The sequence below is a fragment of the Ceratotherium simum genome, chromosome 6, assembly GCF_057802395.1.
Source record: "Ceratotherium simum simum isolate JZ-2026a chromosome 6, ASM5780239v1, whole genome shotgun sequence".
Classification (NCBI taxonomy): Eukaryota; Metazoa; Chordata; class Mammalia; order Perissodactyla; family Rhinocerotidae; genus Ceratotherium; species Ceratotherium simum.
In genome coordinates, this window is record NC_141905.1 from 28,746,028 (window position 1) to 28,763,191 (window position 17,164).

Below are 17,164 nucleotides of genomic sequence, written 5' to 3' on the forward strand. Positions count from 1 at the left end.
GGTTCATCTTTGAACAACTTGCTGGAGTCCAGGAGACTATACTTGGCAATCTGGTGGTCTGATATAATGGAGATTTTTCTTGTTAATCAGGACATAAGGATATTAGTCTCAGTGCTGCCATTAGCTTTATTATGATTGTAGAGGTCGCTTAGCCTCTGGTGGCTCTGGAAAATTAGGAAAATACTGACTACCTTAGGTTCAGGAAGAATTAATGAAATGCCTGTTTTTAAAATATAGGCTCTAGGAACAATGATTAATTTCAAAATAGTATTTTTATAAAAATTAGTTTTAGAAGTAAAAGGCTTCCCACAGGAAAACAGGGTTTTTTTGGTTTGTTTTGCTTTAAAGAATGAGAGGCTACATTTCAAAAATCGAATACGTATTTATTGTTCCAGAAGGTACATTGCTTTTTTTACATATTTCATAAATGATACAGGATTTTACACATGTTCAATATTTTGCTATTTGTTTAAAGGACTTTTCTCCATATCCTCCCTCCCTTGCCTCCCACACACCCCAAAAAGATTTGCTCATTGCACTGTGCTGTTTCTTCTTAAAAACTCTGTGCATAAACAGGATAAATGGCTTAAAAATAAAATTCACACAACTTAACAAAAATAAATGAGGGAAGGGGTTGAACACTGGGGGATGGGCTGGGGAAGGAAGTGGGAGGAGGGGTGGGGAAGTGGAGACATGCATCCTTTCCTTCTGTCATGCCAGTGGAAGGGGCGGTGGCAGGAGCAGCAGCAGCAATTCTGGCTGGCCTTCAACCTCTGCAAGGCACCTGGAGTCTAGGTTTGTCATTTAAAGTTTTCTTTTCATACACAATGATCCCAAAGGAGGAAGAAACAGAGAAAGAAACCCCATGCCACAATGAGCAGGGATGAATCATGTGAAGAAAAAAGCCAATCAGCTGTGTGGCAAGTCCCATCATCCTTTCCATCCTGCCCCTACAGTAGTTAAAAACAGGATATTAGACACAGATTCCTTTGACTCTTCAAGTGCAGATGTCATCTGGAAATATGGTAGAAAATATTTTGATAGAGTATAAGATTAATTCTTCTTTCTTTCACTTTAAGAAAAAATAGGGTGAAGAGAGTAGGCTGAAGGAAGCCATAGAAATGTATTCCTGTATAAAGATAAATTGCACCCTTTGAGAGCCACACACTTGATTTACAACTGCTGAAGAGGTGGAGGTGAGAGGGCTCATGAACAGCGTGGAAGTGTGCGTCCTTTGAGATTAACAAAGCCTCCAGACAAGGCAGAGCCGTCTGGGTGGCCTGGAATGCTGTCACACAAGCACATTAACAGCAATGAAATTATTCTGGTTCTGAAATGGCTACAGAGCCATGATTTTTTGCTAATTTATAAACCTTACATCTTCCTGATTTGGTAATACAGCTGAACATTCCCCCTCTGATTTGAGTTGTGGAGGGAGAGGGGAAAATCAGTGGGATAGGTAAATAAATGAGGGAAATTCTGTCTCATCTTAAAGATTAATTAGTAAAAAACTAAACAAACAAACAAAAAACATCATGCAGTGTTACCAATGATTCCTAGCTACTGATCTAGTGCACTAGAATATATAAACTTTTAAGAAGGTATTAAGGGATAATTCAGTGTCAATTATCAGTCATTAAGTTGGTTCCAAATATCATATGGATAAAATTAGTATAACCAACAGGTATGGGTGGTCAGAAAAGAGGCAGAAGCGGGAGAGATTCCTGGTAACTTTGCAGAGACTGGGTCCAATTTAAAATAAATGCTAATGACATGGGCTCAGACTCTGTTTGCCACCCATATATCTTGAGGATTTGCTTTTCTGGTATATTTATTTACTCCTATGTCAAAAATAAGAAAAGTTAAATTAAAAAAAATTAGAGCTGAGTGGGGTGCTGGTGTGTTACTGTTTTGCTGACCCTGCAAAGAAGATGCAAGAAACAAACACCCCCAGCATCATTTTCCCTTTATGAATCTCTCAACTATATAATGCATCATTTTCATCCAGAAACTGAGATGCTTGATTAAGACAATATTCACTAAGCCCTTTGAGCTTATATTCCACAGAGCCTGATCCTCAGACTTTAACATTCCTTTCTTCCCTAAGATCCTTTTTGTTTTTGTTTTTTAATTAAAGGTAAAAACCCTCTACCCCGACATGGCTGCCAGCTTCCACCTGCAATGCTTTAATTAAAAAGGCAATAGTTATAAACAGGTGTTCTTTCTGCCGGGATTCAGAGGCTCTTTGAAGATCAATCTTTTTCACCAATTTGTCGGAGGGGCAGATGTACTTGTAACGGGTCTCTCAGTCTCTTAAGGTCTATTTCTGCCTAAAATAGAAAAAAACAAAGGTGAAAAAAACTGGCTAGTGAAGCTTTCAACATTATTACCGTCTCCTGAGAAAAGGAAATTGTCTTTCTTCCATCTCTATGAGTCAGAGAAATCATCTCAATTACTCTCAAAAAAAATAGTGCCTCAGAGAAAAAGGACTTTAAAGGCATAGGACAACCAGGGGACAGAGACAGAAGTCTGTCCTTGCACTTTCACATGTCAACAGAGCCTCCAGAAAAGGCTGTGCAGTCAACAGGGCAGGACTCAGGGGCTCAAGAATGTGGGAGCATCTGATGCACCTTGATGGTGTTTCTCCAGAAAGAAGCCCTTGCACAAACCTTTGCCTGGAGCCAGAACCTTAATTTACGCTGCTCAAGACTTCGGTTATTTATCCAATAGTTGTTTAAGTTTTTCACCAATCAGTGATTTTTGAAACAGGGATGTGCAGTTAACTGCCACACTTTCAAAGCTCACACATGCCTCAGCCTTGAGGAGTTGGTTTAACAGACTTAGGGTGACGCTGAAGCATCTGTATTTTTAATAGCTCTAGAGATAATATTGATGCATTCCTTCCAGTTGAGAACCAGCACACAGAAGACATGAGTCCACTTAGGTCAAGGCAGGAAGATGGATTAAGCCTATTCGAAGCCCAACCCCATGACTAATAAGGGACAGAGAAGGCAGAGAAGGTCCCGAGAAGAGCAACTAAACATTAAAGAAGAGGGAAGACCTTCTAGAGATTTCTTAAACATCTCTAAAGTTTTTTTAAAGACTACAGAGAAGAGGAATGAAGAATTATTTACCAAAATCAAAGATATCAAAGTGAGGGGGAGGCCCACTCAGAAATTTGAAAGAGGTAACTATTATGAAAAATAAAATAAATCAATATTTTAAAAAAGCATCTTCCAGTTCAATAATCTCTGACCTGTGCCTGGCAAAGATTTCCAGTAGTCTCTCTCTTTTACCCGGATTTTATTTTCGCCCCATTGCTATGGCACATTTTAGGTGAGAAATCTTTGGGTTAATTATTGTAGAAAGATTAAAAAAAAAAGAGAAAAGTAAAAATAGACAACTTTAAACAGAAATGAAAAAAGTAAAAATAGGTCTAAATTTTCAATACGCTAGTGTTAATAGGATATACAGGACCCATCATCTTTTCACCTGCTTGTGTTATAAAACTTTCTAGAGAGGTGTCCATGCTAAAATAGTCACTTTTATCAACTGAGGAATAAATTACATAGGAAGAAGAGGGTTGGATCATTCTTTCAGAGTTTACTCATTGAAGTACTGTGGATAATAAGGATAATATGGATAATAATAATTATACCATACAAGATGGGGCTAGAATTTATTTTTATTTTTGGAAAACTTACCTGAGCAATTGCATCCTTGAGTTGATTGTATTTCTCTAGGTCAAAACGTGACTTTTTGGCTCCTTTATGGAAAAATAATAAGTATTGTCTGTCTCTGGCTTCTGGATAAATATATTCCTACAAAATTAAAGGAGAAATTAAATCATTAGTCCTTAGCATACTATCTTCACAAAATAAGCATTTACTAACTGTTGATTAGATTCAATACACATATACACATACAAAGATATATACTAATATGTGCTGTTAAAAGTTTAATTATTTCTTAAACATTTTTGATTGTGAGACAAACATGGAAGAGTACACAAAACTGTACATCACAATGAATCATCACATAATGGATATGTTAATCATCACTAGATAAAGAAAACAGAACACTGCCAACAACCCAGAAGCCTCCGTCCTGCTCCTTCCCAATTACTAACCCCTCCTCCCTCCCCAAAGTAATCTATCTTGACTTTTATGGTTATTGTTTTCTTGCTTTCTTTACAACTTTCTTAAGTAAGCGTGCACCCCCTGAGCTCTACAGCTCAGTTTTACCTGTTTTTTGAATTTTATTAAAATGGAGTCAGATAGTGTGTATTGTGTATGGCTACTTTCACTCAATGTTATGTTTGTGATATTCATCTTTTGTGTGTAGCTGTAGTCTATCTCCATTGCTATGTTATATTCTACTGTACGACTACATCACAATTTATTTATCCATTGTACTACTGATAGACTTCTGGGTTGTTTCCAGGTTTTGGCTATTATGAATAATGCTGCCAAGAATATTTCTGGACTTAATCTCTTCTGTTGGGTATATACCTACGAATGGAAATCCTAGATCATAGGGTATGCCTGTGTTCAAATTTAAGAAGTGATATCAAAGAGGTTTCCAAAATGGTTGTACCAATTATACTCTGATCAGCAGGATATGAGAGTTACCATCACTCCATATCCTTGCCAATACTAGGTATTGCCAGTTAAAAAAAATATTAGCCATTCTGGTGTGTATGCAGAAGTACTATGTCATATTTTAAAAACAGCTTTACTGAGATATAATTCACATACCATACAATTCACTCATTTAGAGTATAATGAGTGGTTTTCAGTATAGTCAGAGTTGTGCAATCATTACTACAATAAATTTTAGAACATTTTCGGGGCCGGCCCTGTGGCGTAGCAGTTAAGCGCGTGCGCTCCGCTGCTGGCGGCCCAGGTTTGGATCCCAGGCGCGCACCAATGCACCGCTTGTCAGGCCATGCTGTGGCGGCATCCCACATAAAATGGAGGAAGATTGGCACGGACATTAGCTCAGGGCCAGTATTCGTCAACAAAAAAGAGGATTGGCATGGATGTTAGCTCAGGGCTGATCTTCCTCACACACACACACAAAAATTTTAGAACATTTTCATCATCCCTCAAAGAAACCCTATACCCTTTAACGGTCACTTGCCATCTCCCTCAGCACCTCCAGTTCTAAGTAACCACTGGTCTACTTTCTGTCTTTATAGATTTGCCTATTCTGGACATTTCATATAAGTGGAATCCTATAACATGTAGACTTTTGTGTCTGGTTTCTTTCAAGGTTCATCTATGTGTAGCATGTATCAGTACTTCATTTCTTTTTATTGCCAAATTATATTCCATTGAGTGGATATACTACATTTTATTTATTCATTCGTCAACTGATAGACATTTGGGTTGTTTCCACTTTTTGGCTATTATGACTAATGCTGCTATGAACAGTTGTGCATAAGTTTTTGTGTGGACATAAGTTTTCATTTCTCTTGGAGATATGTAGCATTTTCCTGATCACTCATGAGGCTCATGCCTATCATTTCATATATTATTGGCCATGTGCATATCCTCTTTTAGAAGTGCCTACTCAAATCTCTGGCTATTTTTTTCTATTGCCTTGTCTGTCTTCTTACTGATTTGTAGGATTTGTTTGTTTATTCTGGATATAGATCCTTTGTTGGATATACATACTGCAAATATCTCCTCCCAGCCCATTCTCCCTCTTAATGGTATTGCTTAATAAACAGAAGTTCTTAATTTTAATATAGTCTAATTTATCATTCCTATCCTTTATGGTTAGTGCTTTTCATTCTGTCTATAAAGTCATTCCCTATTCAACAGTAATTAAGATATTTGCCTATACTATCTTCCAAGAGCTTCATTGTGTTACCTTTCATATTTAGATCTACAATCTATCTGGAATTAATTTCTGTCTATAGTGTAAGGATGGGGTCATTTCTTTTTTTCTTAATATGGGTATTCAATTGTCCTAGCACATTTATCAAAACAGATTCTCCTTTCTTTGCAGTGCCATCTTTTTAAAATCAAAGTTCATTTATACTGGGTCTGTTTCTACTTTCTCTCTTCTATTCCACTGGACTACTTGTCTATCCTTGTGTCACTGTCTTAATCACTGTAGTGTTGTAACTAAACTGTAGTCTTCATATCTGATAGAGTAAATCCTCTTACCTAGTTTTTCTTTAAGAGTTTATTGGCTTTTCTTAGTCCTTTACATTTTCATATAAATTTTAGAAACAGTTTATTCAAATCTTTTCCCCCATCCCCAAATCTGTTGGGATTGCACTGAATCTAAAGATCAGTTTGGACAGAACTGACATTTTTGCAATATTTACTTTTCTAGTCCATGAACATGCTATATATCATATTTATTAAGTCTCCTTTAATTTTATGTTTTTATGCACAGAGGGGTTACACATCTTTTGCATGATTTATTTCTAGGTATTTTTAAAAGTCATTTTAAGTTGCATCTTTTTAAAAGTTTCATTTTCTAACCATTTGTGGCTGGCATATAGATATGTAATTGATTTATGTATATTGACTTTGTTGTATCCAGTAACCTTATGAAATTCACTTATGGATTCTAACCAATTATCTGTATATGCTTTTTTATTTTTCAATGTACAAAATCTATGAATAATGCCAGTTTCTTTTCAATATTTCCGTCTTTTATATCTTTTTCTTGCCTTACACACTGGCTAGGACCTCTTGTTCAAAGTTGAGTACTTCTACCCTCTTTCCTGACAATGAAGGGATGTTAGAACACTTTAAGTCTACCTACCCCCTCCATACTTACATGCCACTGTTGTATATTTTAGTTTTTCTGTATTTTAAATTCCATAAGAGTTCATTATAATTGTTTTACACATTTAATATTCATTTAGATTTCACTCACAGATTTACCATTTTTATGGGTCTTCATTCCTTCCTGCTTTTCTGACTTTCCATCTGTGATAATCTTTCTTCTGCTCTAAGAACACCCTTTAGTATTTCCTTTAGTGCAGATCTGATGGTGACAAATTCTCTATTTGTTTGTCTGAAAACATCTTTATTTCACCTTTATTTTGGAAGGATATTTTTGCTGAGTATAGAATTCTAAGTTGACAATTATTTTCTTTCAACACATTGAAGATACCATTCCATTGTCTTCTGACTTTCATTTTTGCTGTTGAGAAGTCAGCTATCAATCTAACGGTGACTCCATTGAAGCCAAGCTTTTCTTTTCCCCCTTTGGCTGCTTTTAAGATTTCTGCCTTTGTCTTTTGAAATTTCACTATTGATGTGTCTAAATGTGGTCTTTTCTTTATATTGGCTAGTATTTGTTAGGATTCTTAAATCTATAAATTGATGTCTTTCATCAATTTGGAAAATTCTCAGCCACTAGCTCTCTAAATATTGTTTCTTCCCATTCTCTCTCCTCTCTGAGACTCCAATAAACCTGAAGGCCTTTTCACTGTATCCTCTGTATCTCTTACCCTCTCCTGTATTTTACTTCATTTTGTCTTTCCATACTTCATTCCAAATAGTTTCGTCTGATTTATTTCCAGGTGACTACATCTCTCTTTACTTATGTCTAATTTGCTGTTAAATCATAAATTTAATTTCTAGAATTTTCATTTGGTTCTTTTTTAAAAAAAAAAAAATCAACTTATCTGCCAATATTCTCAACCTTCCCTTTTATCTCCCTGAATATAGTATGTATAATTATTTTAAAGGCTCTGTCTGATAACTCCAATAACTGGATCTCCTATCTGTTTCTAATGTCTATTGTTTCTATAGGTGTTTCCTTACGTATCTACCTTTTTTTGATTGTGTGCTTAACTTTGTATTTGCAAAATTATTTGTAGCAATAATTTAAGGTTTAGGATAATGTTATCTCCTCCCAGGGATTACTGATGTTTGCCTCTGCCTGGAACCTGTGAGCACCAGCACTCTGGGATTACCAGTGTTCTCGGACTACCTCAATCCAATTTACAGGATTGGGATGACTGAAAGATGAGCTACAGTCTCTAAGAGAGTCTACCACTGGTTCATTCTTATTGTAGGATGGTGGGCTTTAAAAGTTCCAAACCAAAGCAAAAGTGTTTCACCTACTTTAACAATCCCTAGACACCAATTGCTATGGCTTCAGTCCTTCTAGGTTATCAAGTATGGCTCAGCTTCTTGGCCTCTCAGCCTTACCCTTCTTAATCAGCGTAAGTCCCCGGAGGAAAAAGCATATCTAAATACTAGGTTCACCTTCCTGGGACTCCTCTTCTTCTGGTCCTTTCCTGGAAATTTTTGCTGTCTTGTTAGTTCTCTAGTGTCTACAAGCAGATGTGTTTTATGTTTTGTCTAACTATTCCAGGTTTCCTAATGGGAACATTGCTCTGATTACCGAGTATGCCATAACTAGAAGCAGAAGTAAATATTTAATTATTGATGATGACAGATAATGGATGAATAGTACCTGAAGGGACTACAGAAGCCTTTTAAAAATGGATAGAATTGAGGTCTGAATCAAGTAACATTGACTGAAGGGATAATTGTCGGATTAAAAACTTGAGGGAAAGCCCTCTACTTTCATCTAAATTGCTATTGCTAGGCTACTTACCTATCTTTGCTGAGGACATAAATGTACACACTAATTAAATTTATTCAAATATACTCTATGCTCCCTCTTTTGGGCAACAAGCATTTACTAAGGAACTATGTGCTAGACTCTAATCTAGAAATGTAGTGATTTGATAATAAGTGAGAAGAGATGCAGACAGCTTGGTTATGAAGGGAAGAGAGTCAGAGAGGGAGAGGTTGATAACACAGGGGACACAAAATATAAACTGGAGTAAGATGATGGGAAAAGGAATGGGATTAAGAATAGGTGGAAACAGGAAAATGTCACCTCTTATTTGAGCTTGAAGGAAATAGTGTGAAAGTAGGTATGGATATTGTTAAACTCAGAGTTTAGGAATTAGAAAGCTTGTATCTGTTAACTTCAATTTTCTAGGAGAAGTAGGAGGCAAGGTTAAGGGTGGGATGGGGAGTTTGATGTGAAGTCTTAGAATAACTATTGTGGGCGTGTAGGCGAAGGAAATTAATTAGAAACACAAGAAGAAGCTCATTCCACACTATTACATGATTTATCTCTAGCAATGTTTAGTAGCCTGGAGATAGGATAAATGGCTAAATTTATCCAAGATTAGGAGTTTACAAAGTACACATGGTGGAAAGACAATGGGGCAGAGATTGCAGGATACTAAGAAGAGAATGACAATATAGTCTAAGGTGGACAGAAAAGGAAGCAACATATGAGGAAGGTGATAGTAAATAGTTAAGAGAGAGATGTCAGAGGCTAATTGTAATTGTCAGGCTCCTTTTTTGCATAACAAAAATTGGTACTCAGGTTTTACTGAAATATTAGTCAGTAAAATTCAATATTAAACTTGATTTTATGATTTCAAAGAACTTGTCATCTTATAAAGATTCTTTGGAACTTAATATACTATTAGGATATATTTAGGTCACTAACAAATTAGCATCTCATTGTAACAACAGTTTAGAAGAGTTTAAATGCTGTTGAAAAGGCATTTTGCTTCATGGGTGTTAATTATAGATCCTGATATGGAAAAGAATATTAAATATAAGAAACTCTCTCTACATTTTATTTGGTCAGTGTTTTCCTGTTCACAAATGACCAAATTGTTTACTACTGCTATTTTGAAACTTGTCGCTTAGGGGCAGCAAAAATGCTTGGGAATCTCAGAAGTACAGCATTTAACTAGTAGGACAGATAGGCTACTAAAGATATAAGGCACTCTGTTAGGCATGGTAGCGAAATAAAAATTGGAAAAAACTGAACGCCTAGCCTCAAAAGATATTATAGTCTAGTAGACAGGAAAAGACATTGTACATGAATAATTATAATACAAGATAGCATAGGATGAGTGAAATGAGAGGCACAACGTGCTACAGGAATTCAGAAGGGAGAGAACAAAGTTGGCTATAGGGAACTGGTCAAAGGTTCATGAAAGATGCACGTTTAAGTAAAACGTGAAATATGACAGGTAGAGATCAACAGGGAGAACTTTCTCAGTTAATAAAATGATGTGAAGTAAGGAATGAAGTGGTGGAAAACACAGGGCATTTTGGGGAAATAAAGAATATGATTTGTTTAAAACACACAGTACATACACAGGGGAGTTGAGACATTTGGAAAATACAGATAGCAACCAGTTATGAATATCAGGCTAAGGAGTTTAGACTTCAATCAATAGATAAAAAGAACCCACTAAAGGGGTTTATGAGGGAGAGGGAGAGAGAAGAGGAAGAAGGGAGGAAATACAGAAAGACAGATAGACATATGCAAGCCACGTCCAGATCTGTGATTAGATAAGATTGATCTGGCTGTTCTTAGTTGTGTTCACACAGAATGACCAGTATGAGTCAAACATGGGACTAGGTGCTGGAGACTCCAGGCAAACAATGGCAGGACATGAACAGTTTACTGTCTCTCTTCTCTACTAGACATGTTTGGAGGCCCAGAAAGGTTAAATAACATTCTTGGGCTTTCATCTTCCCCTACATAAACTGGCCTATGACCACTGGTCTAACAACAATAGAAAAAAAATGCCTATGTTCAGTAGCAGCCATATAAAAATAGAAGCAACTTTCAGCTTCTTCTGAAAGTTAAGAAAATTGAAAAGATTCCTCATATGTCTCAGCTATTTCAAATGTTGTTTTTTTTTTTTTGTGAGGAAGATCAGCCCTGAGCTAACATCCATGCTAATCCTCCTCTTTTTGCTGAGGAAGACCGGCTCTGAGCTAACATCTATTGCCAATCCTCCTCCTTTTTTTCCCCAAGGCCCCAGTAGATGGTTGTATGTCATAGTTGCACATCCTTCTAGTTGCTGTATGTGGGACGCAGCCTCAGCGTGGCTGGAGAACGGTGCGTCGGTGCATGCCCGGGATCCGAACCTGGGCCGCCAGTAGCGGAGCATGCGCACTTAACCGCTAAGCCATGGGGCCGGCCCCTCAAATGTTTTTTATTCAAGAGAGGCTGGAACTGTTGTATCACATATGTAATAATAAGTGATAATAAATCCTTCATACTTCCTAAAGTGACACTATGGATTTCCAAGCTACTAAGAAAATAGTACTGGCAATACAAATTAGTTCTAGATACTGATATTTAATAAATGAGGCTTGGTTGATAAAGAATAGAATAGTGATTAGACATCTAATTTTCACCTCTCTTCTGTGAAGCAAAAATAACAACAACAACAAACACCTGTTCTCTTAACATACTTAGAAGTAGCCCAGAGTTTAGTTTAACTATTTGATTAGTTATCACCAATTCTCTATTTCAAGAATTCAATAAAATCAAAAAGCTTGGAACTACCCCATCTGACTGTTAAATTAATTACACAGTACATAAAAAGCCAAGCCAGCTTAGTTGAACAAGTTATCCTGCAGCTGACCACCTTTACCCTCTCATTCCATAGCTTACTGTAATATTTTTATGAATTTAGTGGTTTATGTGGCTCTCTTTATAGTCTGTGAGCTCCAAGAGGGCAGAAGCCATGCTTTACATCTTTCTCTTTATCTTTAGCACCTAGAATAGGTGCCTGAGACATAACCGGCATGCATGTGCACATACACATACACGTGTGTGTGTGTGTATGTATAAAGGATAAATGAGTACTTAAAGGGAACTGGCCTTAGAAAGAACATGAGAGAAAAGAGAACTACTTTGACAAGCAAAACTTCATTACTATCTCATTAAAAGTCACCTGAAGAGGAATTCTTACCTGGCGTGTAATTACAAAATATGCATACATTGCCATGGCACTTCCATAAGTGATGAAGTAGGTGACTGGCTCCATGATGTCCCAGGAATATTCCCACCAGGTAAGCCGGGCCAAAATGCCAAACTGTGTGGCCATGTAGGCAAGTCCACCCCATAGCACCAAAGTGGTCCTCTTCTCAGCTTTTCTGCTAATCTCAATTCGTACCTATGGAGCACACGTGATCAATCAACTGTCGGGCATTTTGACATAGAACCAATTTTAAACTTTTATTTAAACTGTTCTATGTTCACTAAAGAAATGGGGCTCATAATCAAGACATAAGGTAGTCTCAATTCTAATAAATACAACTTGTCTTCCTAAACAGTATCTGTAGTTTTCACTGAATAATATATTATAGGAGTAATAGTTGTTTAGGACACTTATGTTTTATGCTTAATCCTAGAAGTAGCTGAAAATACAGTGAAATTATGGGAGTGAATAAGTTTCAACAGCTCTTTATCTAACCACAAGATTACCTTCTTTGAAAGACAGAAATGAAAACATGCCAACGTTCTCTCACTGTAGCATACAAGATTTAATCTATTATCAGTTTTTACTCAAACAGCCTACTAGGGGGCAGAACAGCACAGTGAGTCAGAGAACGGACTCTGGACTCAGTACAGCTGAGTTCAGGCCCTGATCTGCAAATCACCATCAACTTCATTATTGAGTTGTTCCAAGGATTAAATAACAGAACACAGGTAAAATACTTAGCACAATTCCTGGCACATGGTAAATATTCAATAAAGGATGATGATTATTTTTTTACAACTGGTACATTAAAAAATGCCTTACATTTTGAAAATACCAGATTTAAATCTCATCCTCCTTCACAATAGTTCTTAAAGTTTAATTTATCACAACATTTCTAATGATCTTAAATTTAATGAGAACAACCCTGAGACACATGTTCATTATTTTTAAAGAAATCAGAAAAAGCACAATATTAAGAGTATTTGTTCTTTTTGTTAATCTCTAATATAGCGTAACTTTTTTGTGTGTGTGTGTGAGGAAGATCAGCCCTGAGCTAACATCCACACTAATCCTCCTCTTTTTGCTGAGGAAGACGGGCTCTGAGCTAACATCTATTGCCAATCCTCCTCCTTTTTTTCCCCCAAAGCCCCAGTAGATAGTTGTATGTCATAGTTGCACATCCTTCTAGTTGCTGTATGTGGGACGCGGCCTCAGCATGGCCGGAGAAGTGGTGCATCGGTGCGCGCCCGGGATCGAACCCGGGCTGCCAGTAGCGGAGCGCCCGCACTTAACCGCTAAGCCAGGGGGCCAGCCCTATAGTGTAACTTCTTAAAATGGATATACTTGCATTATCATTAGAAAATAAGGATGACACACGTTCACTGTAAAACATTCAGACAAGTGTAAAGAAGAAAAATCAATCATAATCCTCCTACTCTACCAGCATTTGGGAATATATTCTTTCCGATTTTTTCTTTGGTATGTATGTGTGTGTATGTGTAGCTATAGGCATAGCACATTTAAAAATTGGATCATAGTATCCACTAATATGCATACTGTTTTATAATTTACTTTTCATAAAATATCGTGAAGAGTTTTCTATAACATATTAGATCTACATAATCATTTTTTAACAGTTGTGTAATATTCCATATAATATTAATTCTTAACTTGGTTAAAACCATTATCCACTACACTCAGAATCTTTCTTGATAAGCAATTTGTCTAATCTTTGTTATAAACATGGTAAATCTGGTTAAGGGCAATATATTTAGACCTTGAAGCTCTAAGTCCATTATCAAGGCTCCAAAGTATTCCTTTTTTTTTTTTTTTGTGAGGAAGATCAGCCCTGAGCTAACATCCAAGCCAATCTTCCTCTTTTTGCTGAGGAAGACTGGCCTTGAGCTAACATCTATTGCCAATCCTCCTCCTCTTTTTTTTTTCCCCCTTTTTCTCCCCAAAGCCCCAGTAGATAATTGTATGTTATAGTTGCACATCCTGCTAGTTGCTATATGTGGGATGCCGCCTCAGCATGGCCCGACAAGTGGTGCGTCGGTGCACGCACGGGATCTGAACCCGGGTTGCCAGTATTGGAGTGTGCGCACTTAACTGCTAAGCCACGGGGCTGGCCCCCAAAGCATTCCTTTTTAAGTCTTTTCTTAGCTTTAATTGGAACGTTTTTATGATTTAGTCCTCAAAACTAGTGGACTACTTTGATTGACACAACTCAATTACATAAAAGTTGGAGGGAACAAAAGCAAACATACGTGCAAACATACGTGCTCTGAAAAAATACTGGTGAAGAGAAAAGTCTGAAATTTGAATTTGTACCTTTTCCAGGGGCGCCAGTTGCTGTTTGAGATCCTCTAATCTTTCAATGAGCTCCCTTTCCTTGTTTAACTGGTGCTGCTCAATGCACAGCGTGGTGTACAGCTGCTGGACCAGTGTCTTTACATCGTTCAGGGTTGCTGCGTTTTCATGGCTTAAGAGGTCTGAAAGAAAGGGGTTACTTTTTTTTTTTTTAATGTAGGCCTTAAATGAAGAGTTGCTATTCCTAGGGCTATTAGACAATGATAAAAACAAGGTAGATTCATCCACTATAGGGATCTCACCTTCAGTGTTAAACTGAAGGAAAGTGATAGCTCTTTTTAAAAAAGGAGGGTCTACAAATCCTAGAAAGTAAATTCATATTTGGGCAACTTGAAAATTTTGAAACCAACATCTACCATCATATTTTTGGAAGTATAAATGCTACAAATGAGGCTACAAATAATAATAATCTTCATTAGATAAAGACAAAAAATTTAAAGTAATATGTTCAAAACTAGTAGAGAGGTTTAGAATCAATCTGATTATCATGCTTATTAAAAGGCTGATCTATAATTTATCTGTGGTCTTGCCATTTTAATCGGTGATTTCTTCCCCTTTAGTAACACCTGAGGGAAAAAAATACAGTATTTCAAATTTGCAAATACAAAAGTGTAAATAAAAATACCATTATCCTAATAATCTTAGCCCCCATACACCTGCCCCTAGCATACCAACTTTTATTTATTCTTGCTGGGGAAAGACACAGAAAACCTATATGGGTCTCAATATCATGTTCTAAGGGGCATGAAGTTACGAGAATGATTGAAAAGGTAAAAGATTAAATTCTCTGACTCAATATCCTCTTTTGTGAGTAGCACATGTTTCCAGAAATCTAAAAATTATGTTTTGAGAATCTAATAAAAAATCAGCTGATCTCAGCCATCAAAGAATTTTTTAAAAAAGCACCAGAAGTAAAGCTTTTGTTTTAGAATCTTATTAGCCTTAAATGTGACATTTTGTTAGGTATAGCATAAGGTCAGCCCTCTCCTAAATCAAAACAAGCCACAGCCAGAATTAGCCATGTATTTCAAATATTCCCTAAGGATGTCTTTTAGTATAGTTATCACAGAAATTCAATCAATAAAAAATTCAAATAAGGGTAGCAAATTGGATTAGAGACGAGCTGATACAGTAAAATGGGATATAGCACCTAGCACAGTATCTTGCATGCTTCAGTAAATGTGTGCTGCATTAATGGGAACAGATAAAAGCAAGAACACTGAGTTCTAGAAGTCATCTATGTCGACAGGGTCTTCTTTGCACTAAAGTTGCAGCTCATATTTGCATACAGCTTTGCACTTTCCAAAATTACCAGAAGAGGAAACTGCACTCTGGAGGGCAGTAACTTGTCTAGAATGTCACAGTGAAGTGGCAGAGTCCATGTCTTCTGATGCCCAGGCCCAGAACTGAGTTACAGTGCTTCTACTATACCCATATTAATATTTCTCCTGCAAGCTCCGTCTCCTTCCAAAAAGACAATTCTTTAGGTAGTATAAATTATCTACGGTTAACAAAATCTCCTCACATATATTATCCCATGTTATCCTCACAATAACAGCATGAGTACACTTGGTGCCCACAATTTATAAATGAGGAATTTGAATCCTAGAGAGATAAGATTAACAAACATTTTTTACTAGGTACTGATCTAGTCACTACAGAGGGGGAAAAAAAATCAAATATGAGGTGGTTCTTCTCCTTAATAAGGTCTAATAATAACACTTACAAAGTTGCAGAGCTGGTAAAGACTGGAAAAAGATCTTCTGACTGGGTAGTCCAATGACTTTCCTATTCTATGCCCTTTCTTTTTCCATTTCAACTTTCAATACCATAATGACATTGTATTTGCTTAGAAGTCCAAGGAGGGAGGGACGAAGGGAGGGAGAAAGGGAGTGAAGGAAGGAAACAAGTAAGCTAACTAAATAGAATCTCTCTTCCTCCTTTTCCTAATGAAGCATGGATGTGTTAATGATCAAATATGTAGGACAATCATAACGTGAAAACCTATAAAATCTGAAATCAGGCTTGGCATCTGTTTTACAAAAAACGTAAGTTGCTATCAGAACATCATTCATTGAAGACTTAGGTTAAAAATTAATATTCATATTATGGGTTCTTCTGTGTAGAAAATTTATTTTTTATATTTATCATTTTTTTTATGGCTTCTGGGTTTTATGTTATAATTAGAAAGGTCTTTCTCACTCCAAGGTTATAAAAATATTTCTCTTTTGATTTTTTCAGTACTTTTAATATTTCTTTTTCTTCTTTAAAATTTAAGTCTTTGATCCACATACCCTTTGACACAGCACTTCCACGTCTAGGTATTTTTTCCTACAAATACAACACTAATATACTTCCTAAGTGACACACATTCAAGATTATTCAATGCTGCAATATATTCTATAGCAAAAGATGAAAACAACAAAAAAGTCCATCAATAAATTATAAAATAAGCAGTTAAGTGAATGGCAATATATATTCATACAATGTAATACACAGCAGCTGTGAAAAAGGGAAAGGAACTCTTTATGCACTGTATGTTAAGATCTTCAGCATACACTGTTGGTAGTTTTATGTCTTGTCAATCTGGCTCAACTGGAATTATGTTTCCCCAAATACCCTTCCCTATATGGTTCTTAGAGTTAACCAAAAGAGAAATTCAAGTGAGATTTTGGAAGGCAGAGTGAAGCAGAAGCCATTACGCTCTGAAGGTTGTCGTGTTGGTAGCAATAGACAGACGCAGAGGCAAGCACAGGCGTAGATGCCAGCTTGTGCTTGCTCTCCTCTGCTCTGCATCCAGCCCTTTTTTTTCAACTGCCACCTCTGTTGATTAACAGCAAATCCAGCCCACAACCAGATGCAGCCTTCTAGAGCTGTGCTATCCAACACAGTAACCACTAGCCACATGTGGCTATTTAAGTTTAAATTAATTAAAATAAAATAAAATTTGAAATTCAATTCCTCAGTCACACTAGCCACATTTCAAGTGCT

General features: G+C 36.7%; 1 protein-coding gene across 3 annotated transcripts in view; it reads right to left on the reverse strand.

Moving 5' to 3' along the window:
• Window positions 1-362: 362 nt before the first annotated feature.
• The window catches only part of MCU (mitochondrial calcium uniporter), a 186,206-nt gene continuing 169,404 nt past the window's right edge, over window positions 363-17,164 (reverse strand). For 2 of the 3 annotated variants that reach the window (XM_004426993.3, XM_087432043.1), the window contains 4 exons: window positions 14,135-14,295; window positions 11,792-11,995; window positions 3,705-3,821; window positions 363-2,330 (listed from right to left, as the gene is read on the reverse strand). In XM_004426993.3, the coding sequence (XP_004427050.1) occupies window positions 2,253-2,330; window positions 3,705-3,821; window positions 11,792-11,995; window positions 14,135-14,295 (560 nt within the window). In that variant the 3' untranslated portion in view covers window positions 363-2,252. The remainder of the gene's footprint in view (window positions 2,331-3,704; window positions 3,822-11,791; window positions 11,996-14,134; window positions 14,296-17,164) is intronic. The other variant, XM_087432044.1, reaches the window with a different exon arrangement.